Raw genomic sequence first — 17,123 nt, forward strand, 5'->3', positions numbered from 1 at the left:
CGGGGTAGTATTTTTGATATACGTCTGGCTGCCTCTTTTGCTATGAAGAGCATCAGCCTCAATTCATGTCAATCGCTTTCTCAGTGCGAGCTGTGGACTCGAACATCAACCCCATTCTCATCTTCCTTTCTCCAAAGACTTTCTTTCCTTCTTGATCAATTCTCTCCACTTGAGTCTCTTTCGGACTCCATTTCCCCGCGAGTTTGTTCATGTATCGTTGTGGTTTACGTCGTAACACGGTCCACAACGAACCGGGTTTAGTACACGCACCTAGCTCGTGGGAGCCCGAGCCCCCGTAGCGGCCGTGAGCAATTCGACACTTGTCCCGGAGCCAGCGCCGAGTTCGCCAAGTCCACAACCATGGCCCAAGGTCTCGGTCTCTACCGGGTCCCAGACCTCAATGTCGATGTCGAAGTTGCTCTCAGGATGAGCGCCGATAAGTTCAAGGAACAGTTGAATGATATTCATGTCGACAAGTTCGGAAAGACTACTCTTGACGATGTTTACCGAAGTCTCAGGGACATTCAGTTCCAGCAACAGGAGCAGAAGACCTTGATGAACCTCAACAGGATTGAGTTGTTTCTCAGTGGCATGCACTCATTTCAAGAAGTCCTGGACGATAGGGGCATGGAAGATGTTGACGGTATCATGGCTTTCGTTTGGGGTCCTATGAGGTTTCTGCTTGAGGTACGGGCGCAGCCATGAACAACCCCGATCATCTCAAAACACCCCTGACTGACACATCTTTCCATCGCTTAGACAACCAACGTCAACGAGAGAGCGTTTGATCACGTACTCGAAGTTTACCAACGACTTGGGATCCAGATCCTTCCTCTTTCAGAGTACAAACAATTCTTTGCAGGATCCGTCAACGGCAGAGCCTGCCTTCTTAACATTTACAACGACATCGCCGAATTTCACACAACCGCATACAGGTTGTTCTCTCTCCGCAGCTCATGTAAGCCGAAACATTCTCCACGATAACCCATTTGCAGCCTTGCTAGGTAAGATACTAAACCTGATCATTCGCGCTCTTAGTATGGGGTAAATTACATAAAGCGACATGGAAAGATTTGGAGTCGACATTCAAACACTTAGCCGCTAGCCTTCGGCTACACGCAGAATTCATCCAAACCCACGGGGCTCCTCTCCAAGACCGACATGCCTTCCGTAGCGTAGACTCCGGCTTCGCGGCACCCCAAAACAGCATCTTGTTCGATAATGACGATTTCCGCCGCAAATCCCACCAATACATGTTGGATTACACATCACTGCGACAAAATTTCAGAAAGGACGAAGCCCACAGGAAGCAGAAGCAGAAGCAGAAGGTTCTGAAATGGATCGCCGCTCCCATGAAGACACAGGAATTGCACAAGAGCTTCGTCAAGAAGAGAGAACCGTATCCAGAAACCGGACGCTGGCTTTACACCAGGTACGACGCAGTATCAAATTGGATGCGTGAGGACATACCTCAGGACTCCGCTCTTTGGGTCTACGGCAAGAAAGGCATGGGCAAGTCAATTTTGTCGTCACTGGTGGTCACCCGGTTGCAGGAACTCGTCAGGACCCAAGACATCCCGAAAGTACAAACGTGCTACTTCTACTGCCAGGACGCAGACCCGGAACTGAACACGTACTTTGGCATACTCAGGGGCATCGTCCATCAACTCGTCTCCGCAGTTGACGTATCGAACCTCGATGAGTCAAACGAAGATGAGTATGACATTTCGGCGTGTTGTAACAAGTACAATGGGTTCATTCTTCCTCTTTGCGACGACAAAATCACGAACAGTGGTGGCTCGACTCTATCAACAACGGAGGGATGCCTTTCACTCATCGAGGCATTTTTTGAGATTAACCCTCGATTATACATTGTTGTGGACGGACTGGATGAGTGCGCAGGCCGTGTGGAAATCCAGCAGATAGTGTCCTTCTTGGTGGCTCAAGTTTCGCGTCTAGACGAAATTAGTCAAGGACAGTTGCGGGTGCTGTTCATGAGTCAACCGAATCCCGAGGTCAAAGCAGCCATGTCAAAGCCTACCGTCAGTCCGATTATCGGCGAAGTTGAACTACAGGCCACCGATAACACACAAGATATACGAACATATGTGAAGAGCCGGCTGGATCCAGCGGAGTTGGTCAAGTCACGAAGGCAGGTGAGGGGGAGGATCAACCCTACCGAAGCTTCATTACTAGAAGCTACTGGGAACAACTTCAACCTTCTAGAGCAAGATATACAACGCATCGAAGAAGAGGTTTCGTTACAGAGCGAAGGTATTCATGTCACGCAGGTGAAGAAACGAGTGTTGAGCTTACGCTAACAATGCTACCAGGCCTTTTCCTCTACGCAGTCCTCGCTGTGGACTACCTCTTGAACCAATGGAGTAAAGGTGAACTTCTCCGAAAGGTTTCATCGCGCATGCTTCCTGACGGCATTACAAAGATGTACGACATGGTGTTAGAGAGCCTCAAGGAGAAGATGCTGGATTTGTCTTCAACTCATTGGGACAAGACTAAGCTTCTCCTCGGCTGGCTTGCCTGCGCCCATCGCCCGCTCAAGTGGCACGAGATACAAGCCATCATCGCTTATGACCTTGAGATGGATGAAATAGACTTTGACCTTCGCATGATTCGAAGAGAAAACATCAATAACTTTCTAGGGTCGCTGGTCGAAGTCTTGCCGGGCGATGAGATTCGTCTCATGCACTCAACGGCTAAGGAGTAAGTAGAATCCGACTTCTTGCTTTACTCGCCTAAGTCTATTAGTCCTAGGATGAACCATGAGACTAACCCAGGCTCTATAGCCATCTCGTTTCTAGCAGACTTATCCACGCGAAATCAGTTCAGTGCGATCTCGCCATTCTCTGTCTGCGCTACCTCTCTCTTCGCTGCTTTGCAGCCGAAGACTACAGCGTAGTCGAGTTGCACAGTCATATACGTAAAGGCTACTTTTCATTCCAAGACTATGCCATCCCTCAATGGAACAAACACATCAAGACCGTCATTAGAGAATGCCATGAACTATTCTCACCCACCTTCTACCACGATGCAGCAGTAGAACCAGGACGCAACTTCGTCGGAGAATTCGGGTCGGCTTTGGCCAGGTTCATCTCTGCTTATGATACCGATATCAAGAGGGAGACGCACCCAGAGTTCCCTGAGGATGACTTGTCAAAGTACATCAGCTTGCCATTCTACCCCGATCTCGCTCGCTTATGGAACCATATCTTTACCCATCAGAAAGCTTCCGCCGACGAACGCAACGAAGTCGGCATTAGCCGCTTACAAGACGCCCTTACTTCGCACCGCGAGGTCCTGGCAAGTGAGTACCAGCCAGACACGGTCATGTTTGGGAGCGACACCATGGAGACCTACTACGGGTCCAACCTTTTCAAATGCAAGAAAACACTGTGCAAGTTTTTCTATGAAGGCTTCAAGACCGAGAAAGATCGGGATGCACACCACAATCGCCACGATAGACCGTATCCGTGCCCCATCAAGACATGCAACTCGGCGCCCGTTGGGTTCTCGTCCAATAAGGACAAGGAAAGGCACGTCAGGACGTACCACCCAGAAGAGATTGACGGACAGACGCCCTTCATACAAATGAGCAGGAGGGTCGAAACGGCCAAGTTTCCGTGCAAGATGTGCGGGAAGTGTTTTACGCGGAATATCAACTTGAAGGGGCACATGAGGAGTCACTTTGGCGAGAGGCCTTTTGCCTGCCCGAATTGCGGAAAGGCATTTGCTAGGCTAAATGATTGTAAGCGACATGAGCGTATCCATACCAGGAGAGGGGCATAGTCAGACGACTATGGCCTCAATATTTCGGCTTGGGCGTTGGGTGTTTACGAAACCTTGGAGAAGGCTGTGCGACTGGATGGACATATCCATAGGCCTTCGGCGTTTTTTTGATCTTCAATTTGATATTTAATTTCAACACACTTAACTGATTACCCAAATGCTGGTTCTATTGGATAGAAGCCAGCCGCAGCAGTGCTTTCGGCACAGGAATTGTATCATGTCCAGACGCATGTAGTTGCCTTTGCCAACCAACAAGTTGTTGGGCATTTCTTAGTACTTCACCCGTGCATTCATGCGTGGTACTTTTTCGATGGGTGATGGGTCAGGTAGTACGCCTAACGAGGCGATGAGCCACCCAGTTGCTAAAACTAATGGCCTGCATATTCCGCCTCGTTGCCTTCATGCAGGCCCAGCCATGTGTGTGGCAGGCCGCCCATGGACGCCTAGCTTCTTTTTCGCGCGTCGCCCCTTCCCGTATCGTGCTGACACAGTATTCTTTATCCCATTCGCCTTTACATAAGTTCAAGATTGCATAGTATGGTCCTGGCATGTTGAACAATCGCTAGTCGTCACGGATCGTTCATTAGGGCAGCATGTCAGCATCACTCCCGCGTAGGCCAGTACGCACTCGAGGCCGGTCCGAAACTGACCTGGGTGACCCACACTCGAGCTCAAAGAGAACTCGGGGGCGAAACACGATCGACGCGTACTGCTCTAGCTGTCTGCTACTTTTCTCTAAAGATGGCCTGGAGGCGCTCAACTCGACTGCTGGCCTGCGGCACTCGACGTTTGTGCGGTGCCGCTCTCAAGCCATTCGTGGCTGCCCACTGTGTCACTTCATCTTGGCAACGGTTAAAAGGGATCAGGAGAACGACTGGTCTGACGATGAAACCCTCATCTTTCACAATCGCTCATCGATAAAAGACACCAAAGTCTTACCCCCATGGATTGATATATTGGACGGTAGTATTTCCTCCAGGAAAGTCGTCACTACTATATATCCATACGCCAAGCATGGTACGCGGCTAGAGGAACTAGATTATTGATGACGAAAATTACGCATTGCAGCAGCTGACGTTGTCTTTAGGAGATCCCATAGCCAGTTTTGTTTACCGGAGACCACTTCTTAGAGATGTTAAAAGCCAAAAGGTTTTCTCAGCTGCGGTGAGACTTTACAATGAGTGCAGAAAAAATCATCATCGATGCCGTTACGGCCGAGACGCTCTTTTACCGACCAGGGTCATTGACGTTGGTACTGTCGAGTCACCCACGCTGAAATTATTCATCAACGATGTCGAACAGGAAGGCATGTATGTCGCCCTGAGTTACTGCTGGGGCGGCGAACAGCCCGGAAATCTTCTAGCAACCACCTTAGAACGCATGACTGAAGGGATACGAATGGAAGAGTTGGAGCAGACAGTTAGAGACGCGGTAGTGGCCACTCGAAAGCTAGGTTTCAGGTACCTTTGGGTTGATGCATACTGCATTATTCAGGATTGTGCCCAAGACAAGGCGAAGGAGATTGGCGACATGGCTCTAATCTACAAGAACGCGGCTGTCATGATCGCGGCGGGGACTGCGGCCCGAGCCCGAGATGGGTTTCTTGCCACTCGCAGAACATACATACCCGAAGAAGAGTTTCGTATTCCCATGTCTAGCGGCGGACTAGGAACTGTCTATCTTCGAACTGGTACACATATGCCTAGGCATGCTATTGACACGCGTGGGTGGGTTCTTCAAGAGTTTATGCTATCGTCTAGGATACTTTTCTTCTCGGAATATGAGCTCTTATGGCAGTGTCAAGAGACTGAGTTACGGGGAGTCACGGGCGAAGGCTTAGAGTACTTGCAACCGCTGGAAAGTCTGCCCTGGTTGGCGTTTAATGATGAGGCTGGATCGAATTTTGGGGGCCAAGAGGAGGAGAAGAGGTACATCTGGATGACAGTAGTCGAACAGTACTCGCGTCGATTGTTGAGTGACCCTGGCGACCGGCTGGATGCCTTGAAGGGTATCACCCTAGAGCTTCAGAGCCTGTGGCGGGACACCAATACCTTTGGGTTGTGGAGAAAATGGTTTATCGAGCAGCTGACCTGGTCGAAGAAAGATTGTGAGAAAGACGGCAATACGGAAGTTGTGAGGTCAGCCCGGGCACCCAGCTGGTCGTGGGCTTCTCTGAACGGGCGGATCCGTTACACTGGCTTATTCACGACGGAGTATGCCGAGGTCCGGGGCATGACTCTCTTAGAGGAACGCATCTCACCGCATAACGTTATCTTGTCGTGTCCTATCATCACACTTGACGATATGGACCAGTCAAGGCTTGATGAAGACGAAGAGTGGATAACAGAATACCCTGATTTAGCCGACATCTCGCTTGAGATCGGTGATAGAGAAACCGAATATCTTATCCTAGGGAAAACGATGTTGGGAGACCTTGAGCTGCTCATCGCGCTCATGGTGGTTGAAGATGACGCATGCGGCGGAGTATACCGTCGAGTTGGGCTGGCAACATTCACTGATGAGGCAATCTTAAAAAGTGCAAAGGACAAGGTCGTAACGCTGAAGTAGAGATCCCACTGGCGAGGTGCTGATTCGGTTCACGTCACGCATCAGGACTAGCTGTTAGCTCGAAAAGCCACCCTATGTGGCATATCGCATTAACGTCTGTCTCAAACCTCGACTTTCAACAATGCTCGCTACTTATCCAATGCGCCGGGTGAAGAAAAGTCCTTCCCAATAATGCTTATATCCAAAGTTTGACTGTTCCGCTGTTCCAAACGCCATTAAGTCACACAATGTCCGCTCAAGATGCTCATAATAGGGGTTCCGCATGTACATATGTACATAACAATAACTCATTCGACTATCCACTAATCACATCATAATGACCGCTAAGCCGATACCCAAGACAATTGCGAGAGTACTTGGTGCTGATGTCGAAGTTGACGAGATCGTCTCAGACGCCGGAACGCCAGACATTTCAGGAGCAGGACTGGTGGGCAGGGTCGATCCGGTTCCCGAGCCAGATCCTGAGCCGGAACCCATCCCCGTTCCTGGTGAGGTGGTCGTGCCGTTACTCGCTGGCGGGGCGGGAACAGCGATAGAACCGGCGGGAGCAGGGCATAATCCTCGGATAGCCGCAATGTCTTCTGGCCGGCTAATGGGCATTGTCCTGGTGCCACAGTTGACGTACTGCGCCAAGTAAGCGGCGTTGGTGTCTAAGTCGAAGACGGCTGTGGATATCAGTTAGTCCGGCAGCTCGTTATTGAAGATTTCAAAGGTTCGACTTACCGTAAGCTGAGCGTAAGAAGGTATCGCCCAGCAGCGTGAAGTCCGCGTTGGGGACAATACCCAGGTAGCATGTCGGCGGGGTGGTGCGCAGCTCACGAATCATCTCCTTGTAAGGAACCTTAATCTTCATCCCATCAAAGTCGAAGTCGACGGTCCCGTTGAGATCAACAAGAGAACAAGAGACAGGGTAAAACCCGTTGGCGTCCAGACCAGGAGAGCCAAAGTCGGTAGCAACCTGCACGGCAAGCTCTTCGGGCAGCAGTGTGAGAGTAGCGCCACTGTCTAGAAAGACTGGCATTGAGCTGTTTTGGTACATGCGAACGCGGCGACTTGGCGGAGTGAGACTAAGTGAGTTCATGTTTACCCAGTACCGAGCAACACCGTCAGGGGCCTGATCTGCCGGGAGAATCGGAAGGCGTGCCAGTGGCCCGGAGAATTTCGAGGTGTCAATGCCGCCAAAGACTATTGCCCCTTCCTGTTCGTCTTTGGAGCCCAGTCCGAGGCTAAAGGCTTTGGTGCGGGTGACACCTTGGGTAGCGAGCTCGTCGACGAGGTTCTTATAACGAGTGTTGACGCCATTTCCGTAGCCAATACCAAGAATTCCTGCGAACTGGTCTTCAGAGCTAGTAGCGACGCCAAATTGGACCTGCTGCATTGTTGTTCGAGAGCCGGCGAGGGCGAGACTGTCGCGGACATAGGTGATATTCGCTGCGCCGATACCGTAGCGGAGAGTTTTGGTGGTCTGCAGAGAGACAGCGGTTGAAGATCGAGCGGTGTCATAGAAGCCGACGGCTTCGCAGAAGCGTTGGTCAGAAGCGGCGAGGGCCCCGCACTCTGGGTTCACCCATAGCTCAAATGAACCGGTGTCTAGCTGAGCGTAGACTGGCTGAGGGGGGGTGCCAATGTTGACTATGCTGGAGTTAGTGTGTATTCCAAGTACTCATCCGTCGAGACAAATGGAGGTGCTGCTCACGTTGGGCATAGTAAGCCACATCCGAACGATTGGCAAGCTTCGCCTCGACCTGTCTACTAAATACACCACGCTTGGTAGAGTGGATGACGGGCAGCGTGACAAAGGCGCTGTCGACATCGACACTGTCATCAACAGGCAGGCCACGCACTGTTGGAGGCTTAACCACCGGGGCGGCAGGAAGAGCCTCCAAATCATCGCCCAGAAGATTATCGAGTAGAACCTTTCGAGGGGCTCGTATCCGTCTCTTCCTCTTTGACTTTGAAGTCACTGGCAGCGTCATCATCATACTGACTTCATCGCCCTCGTCTGCGGGGAGGGAGAGCCCGCGCGAGACGACTTCGACATCGTGCTGTTGTGTGGCGGTATATGGGATGACGGGGAGTGTCATGAGCGTTCTGAAATCGCCATCGTCGGTTGGTAACTGAGGCCATCCGTGTGCTCCAGTGACTAGTGAAAGAGCCAAAAGAGCGGATGAGAGGAGCGCCATTTCTGGCGTTGGGGAAGATGATGCGTGCTATCGCGGTCGTCGCCACATGGGAACTATTTGGATGGAATGGCGCTTGATCGAGTTGATGAAGGGTGGCGGACGTCTCGTGAGTGGATCTGGAAGCCGGTCTCAGGTGTCTTTTGGTGAGAGCTAATCGGTTGTTGGTAAGGAGCGTACAGACCAAGAACCAACTGATTTGAAAAGACAATGATGAGAAAAAAACGAAAAGGAGTTGAAAAGTAAAGCTGATCCAGCAAGCTGTCAATGGTTGAATGGTATTGAAGATCCCACCGGGAGGTCGTGAGGGAAAGGTTGCCTTTCAAACGGCAGACGCAACGCAATGCAAAACACGTCTTGGCTACCAAGAGCTTCCAAGAGGTGGGAAGAGTAGAATCGAAGCAAACTCCACCGTCGAGGCAGACAATGATTGAGGACAAAGAGGAAGAATTAGCGTAAAGGAAAGAAGAGGCAACGAAAGAAGAGAATTGCTGTGACAAGAATAGAGATTGGAAACGAAAATGGGAATAGATCGACCAAGACCAAGAGTGAGAGAAGACGAACTAGCCGATGGCCTGTCCCAGCTGTCACCGCGCCAAGGGAGGGGGACCAGCCAACGACGATGAGGAACCACGGTGTCTGGGTGTCTCGAAAGTAGCATGGTTCGCACGTTTTCTTCCCTAAGAGAACCCCATTTTGACATCCCTTGTCAGTGCAGTGTCTTAGGAAGACCCTGTCGAGCATCCTCCCGCCTGGTGCGCGCTGCTGAGCCAAAATCCAAATTTGGCACAGGCGACACACAACTCACGCGGCATTGGCATTCCTACGGATACTTTTCGCTCTCGGGGGTGATGCTGGCTTGCAGACACACCCAATTAATTGTCCAGCTGATGGATGAACGACAACCTTCCTCTGCAGTACGCAGTAGGCTCGAAGAGGTCCCTGCTTTTTCCTACTCGTCTCGCCCTAGCGGAGGGGTGCCAGACTTGGTAGCTTGGTAGTTCGCAAGACTTGGCAGTTCGGCCTTGGCACCTTCGAACGTCCAAGACGGACCTGTGAGTGGTCGCGACGAACACTTCAAACAATGACTCCAGGGCCTGGCGTCGCAGAGTTGACTAGGGGCCGCAGGCGAGCTAGCGGTGGGACATCGTAGATCAGACAAACCCCTGAGACGAAAGTGGACGCGATTTGGTGTGAGAGCCACGGCCACTATGCCTGAACAGGTTACCTCAGATCTCTTCAAGAGCCCTCACCGAGCTGTCGACGGGTCAAAAAGGAGCTCCAGGAGTTCAGCGGGTCGAGTATTTGCGACCTGGGAGTGCGGGAGAGATCATAGCCGATGTGATCCGGACCAATTGCGCCACAGTTTATAACCCGAAAGCGACAATATCGATGATCCAAGGATCACGACAGTGCTTGCTCGATAGGCTTAACCTGCCGCTGGCCAATCCTGGGTTACATTCTGCGAGATCCCCCGGACTCTTGGAGCCTGGCCTGAAGCAAGAGAGCATAGAAATCGCTCAGATGCCATGAAGAATCAGACCACATGCATATAATTCTCAGCCCATCACCAGAGAAGTCAAACACTGAGCGGAAAGTCGAAGAAGTCGAAGAATCCATCGATGTAATTCTTCAAAGTCTGCTGAAGAATGCAAAAGTAAGACATTTCAGTCAGCGCCCACCTGAGATGAACCGAGTAAGGTTAGACTTCTCCTGTGCAGCGCCTGACGGACTAGACCCTATGACTATTTATGGGCTCCGCGCCCGTGCTTTGCGTTGTCCGTGCCGAGCGGCGTCCCCCGGATTCCGGCAAGGACTTTCACACTTTAACGGACGCAAGTTTTACTCACAGTGATGTTCAATCTAGTTGCTGGCTTTCATTGGCGGAAATACATGAGAGATCTGGAGGTTGGTCTTCGTTGTATTGTCCCGTCGATCAAGCTATCAACTCGATGCTCCGAAGCAAAAGCTAAATACTGCGTATAGCTTTTTAAGTTTGGAGTTGTGTTCGGGGCCATAGTGCTTTCAAGATGCCTACGCTTCAAGCGTCACCACCCCCCACCATCTCCATTCCCGCAAAAAGCTCGATCCAGTCCTTCAGTCTTTCTTGTAGAAACCATTCCAAGTCCCAAGACTGGTAAGCAACCAAATCCTCATCGCCATTCCATAGGTATATATTCGCTTCGATTAAGCTCTCGACCGTTTCGCCACCGTGACTTAACACCATGGCTTGTATTGGATTGACTTGGTAAACTTCGCCTTCAAAGTCGTCAAGCTTCTTCCGCTGTGAGAGCGTTTGAGGCTGTAGGAGATATCCATTTATGTATGAACCGTGCTCCCTAAAGGCGCATGGATAATCACAGCCGTGTAATGAGTAACGTGCGACGTTTTCCACTTTCGCGGTCTGAATGAGGGCCGATATCTCCTTAACTTGAGTAGCGTCACCAGTCAGAACCCAAGCGAGTAGTGGTAGGGCGCATAAGGTACCATAGAGGAACACAGGTCTTGGGACTGTTTCCATGATCAAGCGGAGTCGTACTGCAGTTGGAGCCCCAGCGGTCGCGGTGGTAATAAAGGTGTATGTTTGAGATTTCGAGCCATGCCAGGCAGGTGTAATGCGATGCGTCCGAAGTCCACCGTGGTTAACACCCAGATTGATGACAATTTTGACGTGGAATTCTCATGAAAGCTGTGCGAAAGATTGAATGAAGTGGGAAATGGTTTTTTCTTGTGTTTTAGAGAGAAGTGCTGGCCGTTTCATGGTCTCTACTCTTTGCTATTTCCCCTCAGTTCTAAGGACCTTGATGTCAAGGAAGGTTCCATCGGGGTTCAGCTAACAACTTCGAAATAACAACTCCCACAATTGAAGTGGATGACACAATAAGTCGTCGGCAATACATCTAGAATCCCCTATGCTTCTTCAATGAAGACTTCGATATCATAGTAAGAATACACTGAGGCAAACGTTGGCCTCGAGGAGTACCAATGACAGAGATTATGGCGACGACAAGAAATCTCGGGAAGCGTTGAACCGTAAAATATTCTGTCGTTCACCTACTGTTCTTTGGGGGCTTAAACCAGTATTTCTTACTTTCACGACCGACTTGGTGGTGTTTATCATGAGTTGGGATACTGTATTGCACTCTCAGAAGACGATGGCTGTGCGAAGGCGCACCTGAAGATTGAAGACTGATCGGGAGATAAACATCACGGAAGAAGTGGCCGTAGTGCTTTCAACTCAGTTCAAGCAACGAAAACGATGAAACAGACGGCTACAGTTCTATTGACTGCTCGAGACCCGAGACACCATGACAACACTTTGACACTAATTAGCATAGCATTGAGCCTTCTATGAGACAGTGACACTTGAAATGGAGAAGGACATGCAACAAAAAAGTCTGAACAGACCCCATCCACCACGGCTGATCTTGACTCTCCTGGCTATCCATGCACATTCGACCCGAGTTGCACCCGCCTTGCGCCGATCATTACTAGGTACCCTGTCATGTTTAGTCCAAAAGACGAAGAATCTTGACCCGAACGCCTTTCGTGTCATCCCGAGGCTCGCCCAGGAAGCAGTCACGGTAGTGGTCAATGTCCCTTTCTCTGATTACATCGTATAATTCCAGATCAAATCGACGCAGAACTTTTGCAAGTGCAACGTACATCTCTGCCCAAGCAAGACTTGGCGGCGCATGATAGTTAGTAGATGCCTGCTTGAGTTCGCTGTTGCGGTGAGGAATTGACGCACTTGAGTCCAATGCAATTGCGGTGTCCGCGCCCAAAAGGGAAGAAGCATCTCGCGCTCTGGGCGTAAAGAGGGTGAGACTCGAGCCATCTCTCGGGGTCAAATATTCTAGGGTCTGGAAAGGCCTTCGAGTCCATCATCAGATCGGCGAATGTCATGCCGATTGGCGTCTTCCGAACCAGGTAGGTTAGCAAATATTCAACCAACTCTGCTAGGGCGACTTGAAAACAAATCACTCAAACAATTGATGATTGATCTTACGTTTGTTGGGATGACCCAATCTCGGTATGTGAGACATTGCGTAGGTGCTTGCAGCACAACTCTCATAGTGATAAGCGCGGAGATCCGAAGTGACTCTTTGATGACAGCGGTCTTATCAGCACGTCGACATTAGTGGGATGACCTTGGATCAAAGATAGATAACTCGCATGGGGTTGATGCACTCACCGTCCACGGCAAGCTTTCGAGCTTACCCAGCGGCACATCCATATTGGAGTCTGGCATCGCGGCTCTCAGCTCTTGCTTTAACTTGGCAAGGTGATTTGGATTTGAGAGTAAGTGATATACAGCAGTGGTCAGAGTTCTGCCGATTGTATCTCCCGAAGCTGTCAAGACAGTGAAGCCTTCTTGGGCTATTCGCTTGAAACCCTTCTCGCCCTGAGGCAAGTTCGAATTAAGAATCGCTTGCATTAGGCTGCCGTTGTCCTCTTTAGTACCGATGGATGCCAACGAGTCTTTAATGGCCTCCTTTGCTTGATCATCCATGTCCTAACAGAATATTAGACTTGTTCAAATTCGTTTAGTGACTGCACAATTTATCGACTTACCAACAAAAGCTGGGTTACTAAGGCCAAATCTGACGATACTCGTCGGATGAGCCACATTGGGAGCCCAAACACGAATGATTGAATCCATGGGAACTGTCTGACAATAGGGGTGAAGTGAAGCAGACCGGTGATACTTTCTCTCCACTTCTGGGCCTTTGCCTGGTCTTTTAGTAAGTGCATGTCACCTGTCTCGCCAAGCGCATGGGCACAGTAGAAGTCGGTTGTATAAGCCAACAGCGGGACACGAATATCGAAGGGAATGCCCTCTCTGGCGCAATTCTTGAAAACTTCGCAGAGTTGTTCAGCCTTCTCGTGGATGAGTCCTTCGTGGACAACCACAGACTGCTTGGAGAAGAAGCCAGAGATGGCAGACCGGCGCATTCGATGAGTATCGTGGTTCAAGGTCCCAAAGATGCCACCAGGAGCGCCCTGGACACTGGCACTCGGCGGGTACTTGTCACGGCGAGCGCTCCCTCCAGCGAACAGGACGTCGAAAAAGTGGTGGTCACTGACGTGAAGTTCGTGAGGGTTTATGCGTACGATAGGGCCATAGTCGTCATGCATCTGTTGAATCTTGTAGGCGAAAGTCTTGCCAGGTGCACCAAAGAGTTCGTGGTAGGTCTCATACCAGCCAGTGAATGCTGTCAGTTTGGGACCAGGGAAATTCGCGAGAGGATGGAACGTGATGTTGTAGATCCCTACACATATGAGATAAAGAAAAAGGAGTCCTGGGAAGATCGTGACAAGGTTGCCCAAGAAGAGTCTGAAGGTAGTGTCGTTCCTTAAGATACCCATGGTCAATAGATTTTTCTTATTACATGTAGAAGGACAACTTTAATGCCTGGCTGGCGAAGGAGAGCAGCTTTGAAGTATTTCAATGCTGCCGCTAATGGGATATCAAATTTTCCTAGGTTTTCCCTTCTGACACCTCAGCGAAAGAAAACGAAGTGCCCGATGCCAGCTTTCTAGAATATTCATCAGACCAAGGTAGACGTAGATGCGAGCGACCTGACTATTGCCAGCGGCGAGCTATGTTATCACCGCCTTGTCTCTCATGGCGCCCTGGCATGATTCTAGACAACCCCCAACCATCCGCACCGCTTGGCCACTCCACCGTTGATTAGCTACTTCTAGATGTTTTGCTGCATATTTCATGCAGATCCCCTGCACTTGAGAGGCCAGCTCAACATCAGTACATTGCGGCACGGCTACTAAACTATCCCGGATGAGCAGCATTTCATGTTGGGGATTATGGGCTCCGAGGTGCTGCCCAGCGAGTTCCAAGAATAAGACTTGTTTGATTGGTACCGACTGGCTAAGAGGAACAAATGAACCCAGCAAGACGTCAATGAAGGTTACAATGTGTGCGTGCTTACCCCCAACTCAATCAAGCATGGTTGGGGCAATTCCAAGAATGGCAACGCTTCGGCCTTCGATCTTGCCCCATGACGACTTCAGCGTAATCGAGCATTTACCTCTTTCGTCCATAGTACAAGGACCTCAAATGCGATGCCAAGGCGAACATAACACAAGGATTCGGATACACCAGTTTAGCGTAGGCCTTGCCGGTACGCCGGCGACACCATCCGCGGGGTAATGAGTCTCCAACAAATCCGGAGCTCGGAGTTACACTGATTACGGCCTTTATGCAGTCAACATGCACAGCAAGAGTTGCATCACAAGCCAACAGCATGTGAGGTTTCATCGGCTTGGCATGTAGGTACTTCGAAGTTCAGGCAGGTTATACGTGTTGGAACCTCGAGTCCGAGGAGTGTATTTTACAGCGAATTGGATTGCTTCATTGCGCCAGGTGGCTGCTGATAAAGATAGAAAAACATCGACATCAGGGTTTTCTAGATTGACGGCCTCAAAAGTGAACAGGTGAGGGCTCTCTCAGTTTGGATAGTACCCTGTCTGTCTCATGGAATCACCGAGCTCTAGGGGCAATGACCCCGAAATGCAGTAATGACGCCTTTCCCACGTTGGCTTCATTCACAAATCAAGTTTTCTCTTTCAACTGCGAGATATTCGATAAGTGAGGCATCAGAAGAAAAGAAAAACAGGAGGTATGATCTCCGCAATCCAATCAAGTGAATATTCATGAGCGTCTTAGTCGTGTTTGGACAAGTATCTATAAACGGCTGCCTCATATGTACACTTCATCAATAGTAAGGACCACAATCTCACGTTGCTCATTTCCAGAACCTACCATTGTGTATTAATGAACGAGAGCATCGGCGATGGCTTGCCTCGGCGTCCGTCAGACCCTCATCCAACAGCTCAGGGGTAAAGATCTTCGTATTCCGGATCTCAGCCTGCTCTTCAAACAATGGCCAAAAGACACAAGCCCTTGCCTGGAAGGCCTTCGAACTCTTTCTGGAGAGCGGATCGCAAGGTACGGCACCGGATAAAGCCTCCAGTCAGTCTTTAGCAGCATGGCTAGCTGACTAGGCTTTGTTTAGCTTCACTGAGTTGCCCAAGAGCCGAATTTCAATGTCAAAAATCGATGTAGGACTATTCATATCAACTTGGTACCCTGGAGTGAACCTGGAACGGGGAGATATCCTGTGTTGTGTAGTCCTCTGGGTGCGTTCACTTTCTTTTTCAAGTTGTATGCAATTAACTCCAGCTAAACATTTCAGCTATTCACATGGGATGACCGTAAGTGTACGAGATGACTGCTACAGGTTTTTCGACTGACTCCAGCAGAAATCGATGAAAAGGGGGGGCATCTGTACGACAATCTTCAAGCCGCACACGTTTTCCGGCGCGAAACCCTCGAATACGTGCGACACTGCCTTCGTCTTTCCGACAATGAGGCCTCCCATGAAGTCCGGACGAATTATATCATCGCTTTCTTCAAAGTGATTGGCGATGCGGTGTGCGAGGCTTATGACTACGGTGAGTCTTTGGCCGAACCTCTGATCGCACCGGGTTCTCTCAGGTCAATTCGTTGCTATCTCTGACTTATTATGCATCAATCAGATCACCGAGAGATTCTTTTCGATGAGATCAAGTTCTTCATAGAGACCTCCGAAACAGAACAGCAGCGTCGGCTTGGCCCTGAGCTCCCGTCTACGCGAGAATACATTGCAACCAGGATGGGAACAGGCGCAGTCAACGTCTGCTTGTTCTTCATTGAGTATGCATATTCGAATACATCTACTTCGGGAGGTTATTGGATGCGCTGACCTTACTAGCTATGCCTGCGGGGTCTCTGTCCCGATCGAAGTCCTCAGAGAGGTGGAAATGAGGACATTATGGGACCAGGCGAACATTCTCGTATGGGCGTATGTTGACTAAGTACTCATATCAATGCGTGTGTATCAGAGCACTAACGGAGACAACCAGCGTCAATGACCTCCTTTCTCTTAAGAAAGAGATAGTAAGCCATCCTCAACGTGGTCTTTCTTTTCTTCTAATAGTAGCGTGTTTGCTGACTCTCAGCCCGAAGGCACAGCAAACGGTCGAGAGCATTGTCCCCTTGCTCTTCAGAGAAACGGAAAGTCTTGATGTTGCAGTCTCCATGGTCACTGAAATGATCCACAAGGCTATCACTGAATTCAACCATGCCGCCGAGTGCCTGATGGCTAAGTTTTCCGATGATGAAACATTAGCGGCTAACCTCAAGACTTACATTGATGGTTGTAAATACATCTGCACTGGCAACCTGACTTGGAGTCTTCAGACAGGCCGGTATGGCCTTTCGCAGCATTCAATTTCCGGGGGCTTGGCTATGCGCTTGTAAAGGGAAAGACTGCAACATCCATAATAGCTTCAGTTAGCTAGTCCTGCAGTAGTTTATGAACAGAAGTAATAGTGACGATTCCTTCGAAACAGCAAGCGCGCAATAAAGTACTTCGGACTAAGTCAACTCTCTCAATAGCGTGCTACAAGATTACGCAATTGACTATAACGTTATCTGGTCATGTCACGATTGTAATTACCAAAGCCGCGGCGCCCAAGGCCCTTAGCGCTTATGAATCAGGTAAGGTA

General features: G+C 50.0%; 6 protein-coding genes across 6 annotated transcripts; 3 read left to right on the forward strand and 3 right to left on the reverse strand.

Moving 5' to 3' along the window:
• Positions 1-261: 261 nt before the first annotated feature.
• On the forward strand, positions 262-3,804 carry CABS01_13501 (uncharacterized protein; the record flags this gene model as incomplete). The annotated part of the gene is made up of 5 exons (XM_060546843.1): positions 262-687; positions 760-958; positions 1,039-2,274; positions 2,334-2,721; positions 2,805-3,804. Coding segments are annotated over 5 exons (3,249 nt in total), but the record flags the coding sequence as incomplete, so codon positions are not given.
• Positions 3,805-4,397: 593 nt separating this feature from the next.
• Positions 4,398-6,372, forward strand: CABS01_13502 (heterokaryon incompatibility protein; the record flags this gene model as incomplete). Its single annotated transcript, XM_060546844.1, has 3 exons — positions 4,398-4,821; positions 4,892-5,774; positions 5,835-6,372. 3 exons carry the CDS (start codon positions 4,398-4,400, stop codon positions 6,370-6,372), a joined length of 1,845 nt encoding a protein of 614 aa, XP_060394904.1.
• A 306-nt stretch (positions 6,373-6,678) lies between these two features.
• CABS01_13503 (eukaryotic aspartyl protease) lies at positions 6,679-8,555 on the reverse strand (the record flags this gene model as incomplete). Its single annotated transcript, XM_060546845.1, has 3 exons — positions 6,679-7,037; positions 7,096-8,004; positions 8,069-8,555. 3 exons carry the CDS (start codon positions 8,553-8,555, stop codon positions 6,679-6,681), a joined length of 1,755 nt encoding a protein of 584 aa, XP_060394905.1.
• Positions 8,556-10,111: 1,556 nt separating this feature from the next.
• On the reverse strand, positions 10,112-11,073 carry CABS01_13504 (uncharacterized protein; the record flags this gene model as incomplete). Its single annotated transcript, XM_060546846.1, has 2 exons — positions 10,112-10,194; positions 10,605-11,073. The coding sequence occupies 2 exons, from the start codon at positions 11,071-11,073 to the stop codon at positions 10,112-10,114; spliced, it is 552 nt and encodes a 183-aa protein (XP_060394906.1).
• Positions 11,074-12,061: 988 nt separating this feature from the next.
• CABS01_13505 (cytochrome P450) lies at positions 12,062-13,922 on the reverse strand (the record flags this gene model as incomplete). The annotated part of the gene is made up of 5 exons (XM_060546847.1): positions 12,062-12,236; positions 12,304-12,470; positions 12,562-12,672; positions 12,748-13,068; positions 13,128-13,922. The coding sequence occupies 5 exons, from the start codon at positions 13,920-13,922 to the stop codon at positions 12,062-12,064; spliced, it is 1,569 nt and encodes a 522-aa protein (XP_060394907.1).
• Positions 13,923-15,367: 1,445 nt separating this feature from the next.
• Positions 15,368-16,875, forward strand: CABS01_13506 (uncharacterized protein; the record flags this gene model as incomplete). The annotated part of the gene is made up of 8 exons (XM_060546848.1): positions 15,368-15,522; positions 15,590-15,713; positions 15,770-15,788; positions 15,837-16,028; positions 16,113-16,269; positions 16,328-16,417; positions 16,479-16,512; positions 16,582-16,875. 8 exons carry the CDS (start codon positions 15,368-15,370, stop codon positions 16,873-16,875), a joined length of 1,065 nt encoding a protein of 354 aa, XP_060394908.1.
• Positions 16,876-17,123: the final 248 nt, after the last annotated feature.

This window comes from Colletotrichum abscissum, assembly GCF_030869225.1.
Source record: "Colletotrichum abscissum strain IMI 504890 chromosome Unknown Scaffold_45.1, whole genome shotgun sequence".
Lineage (NCBI taxonomy): Eukaryota > Fungi > Ascomycota > Sordariomycetes > Glomerellales > Glomerellaceae > Colletotrichum > Colletotrichum abscissum.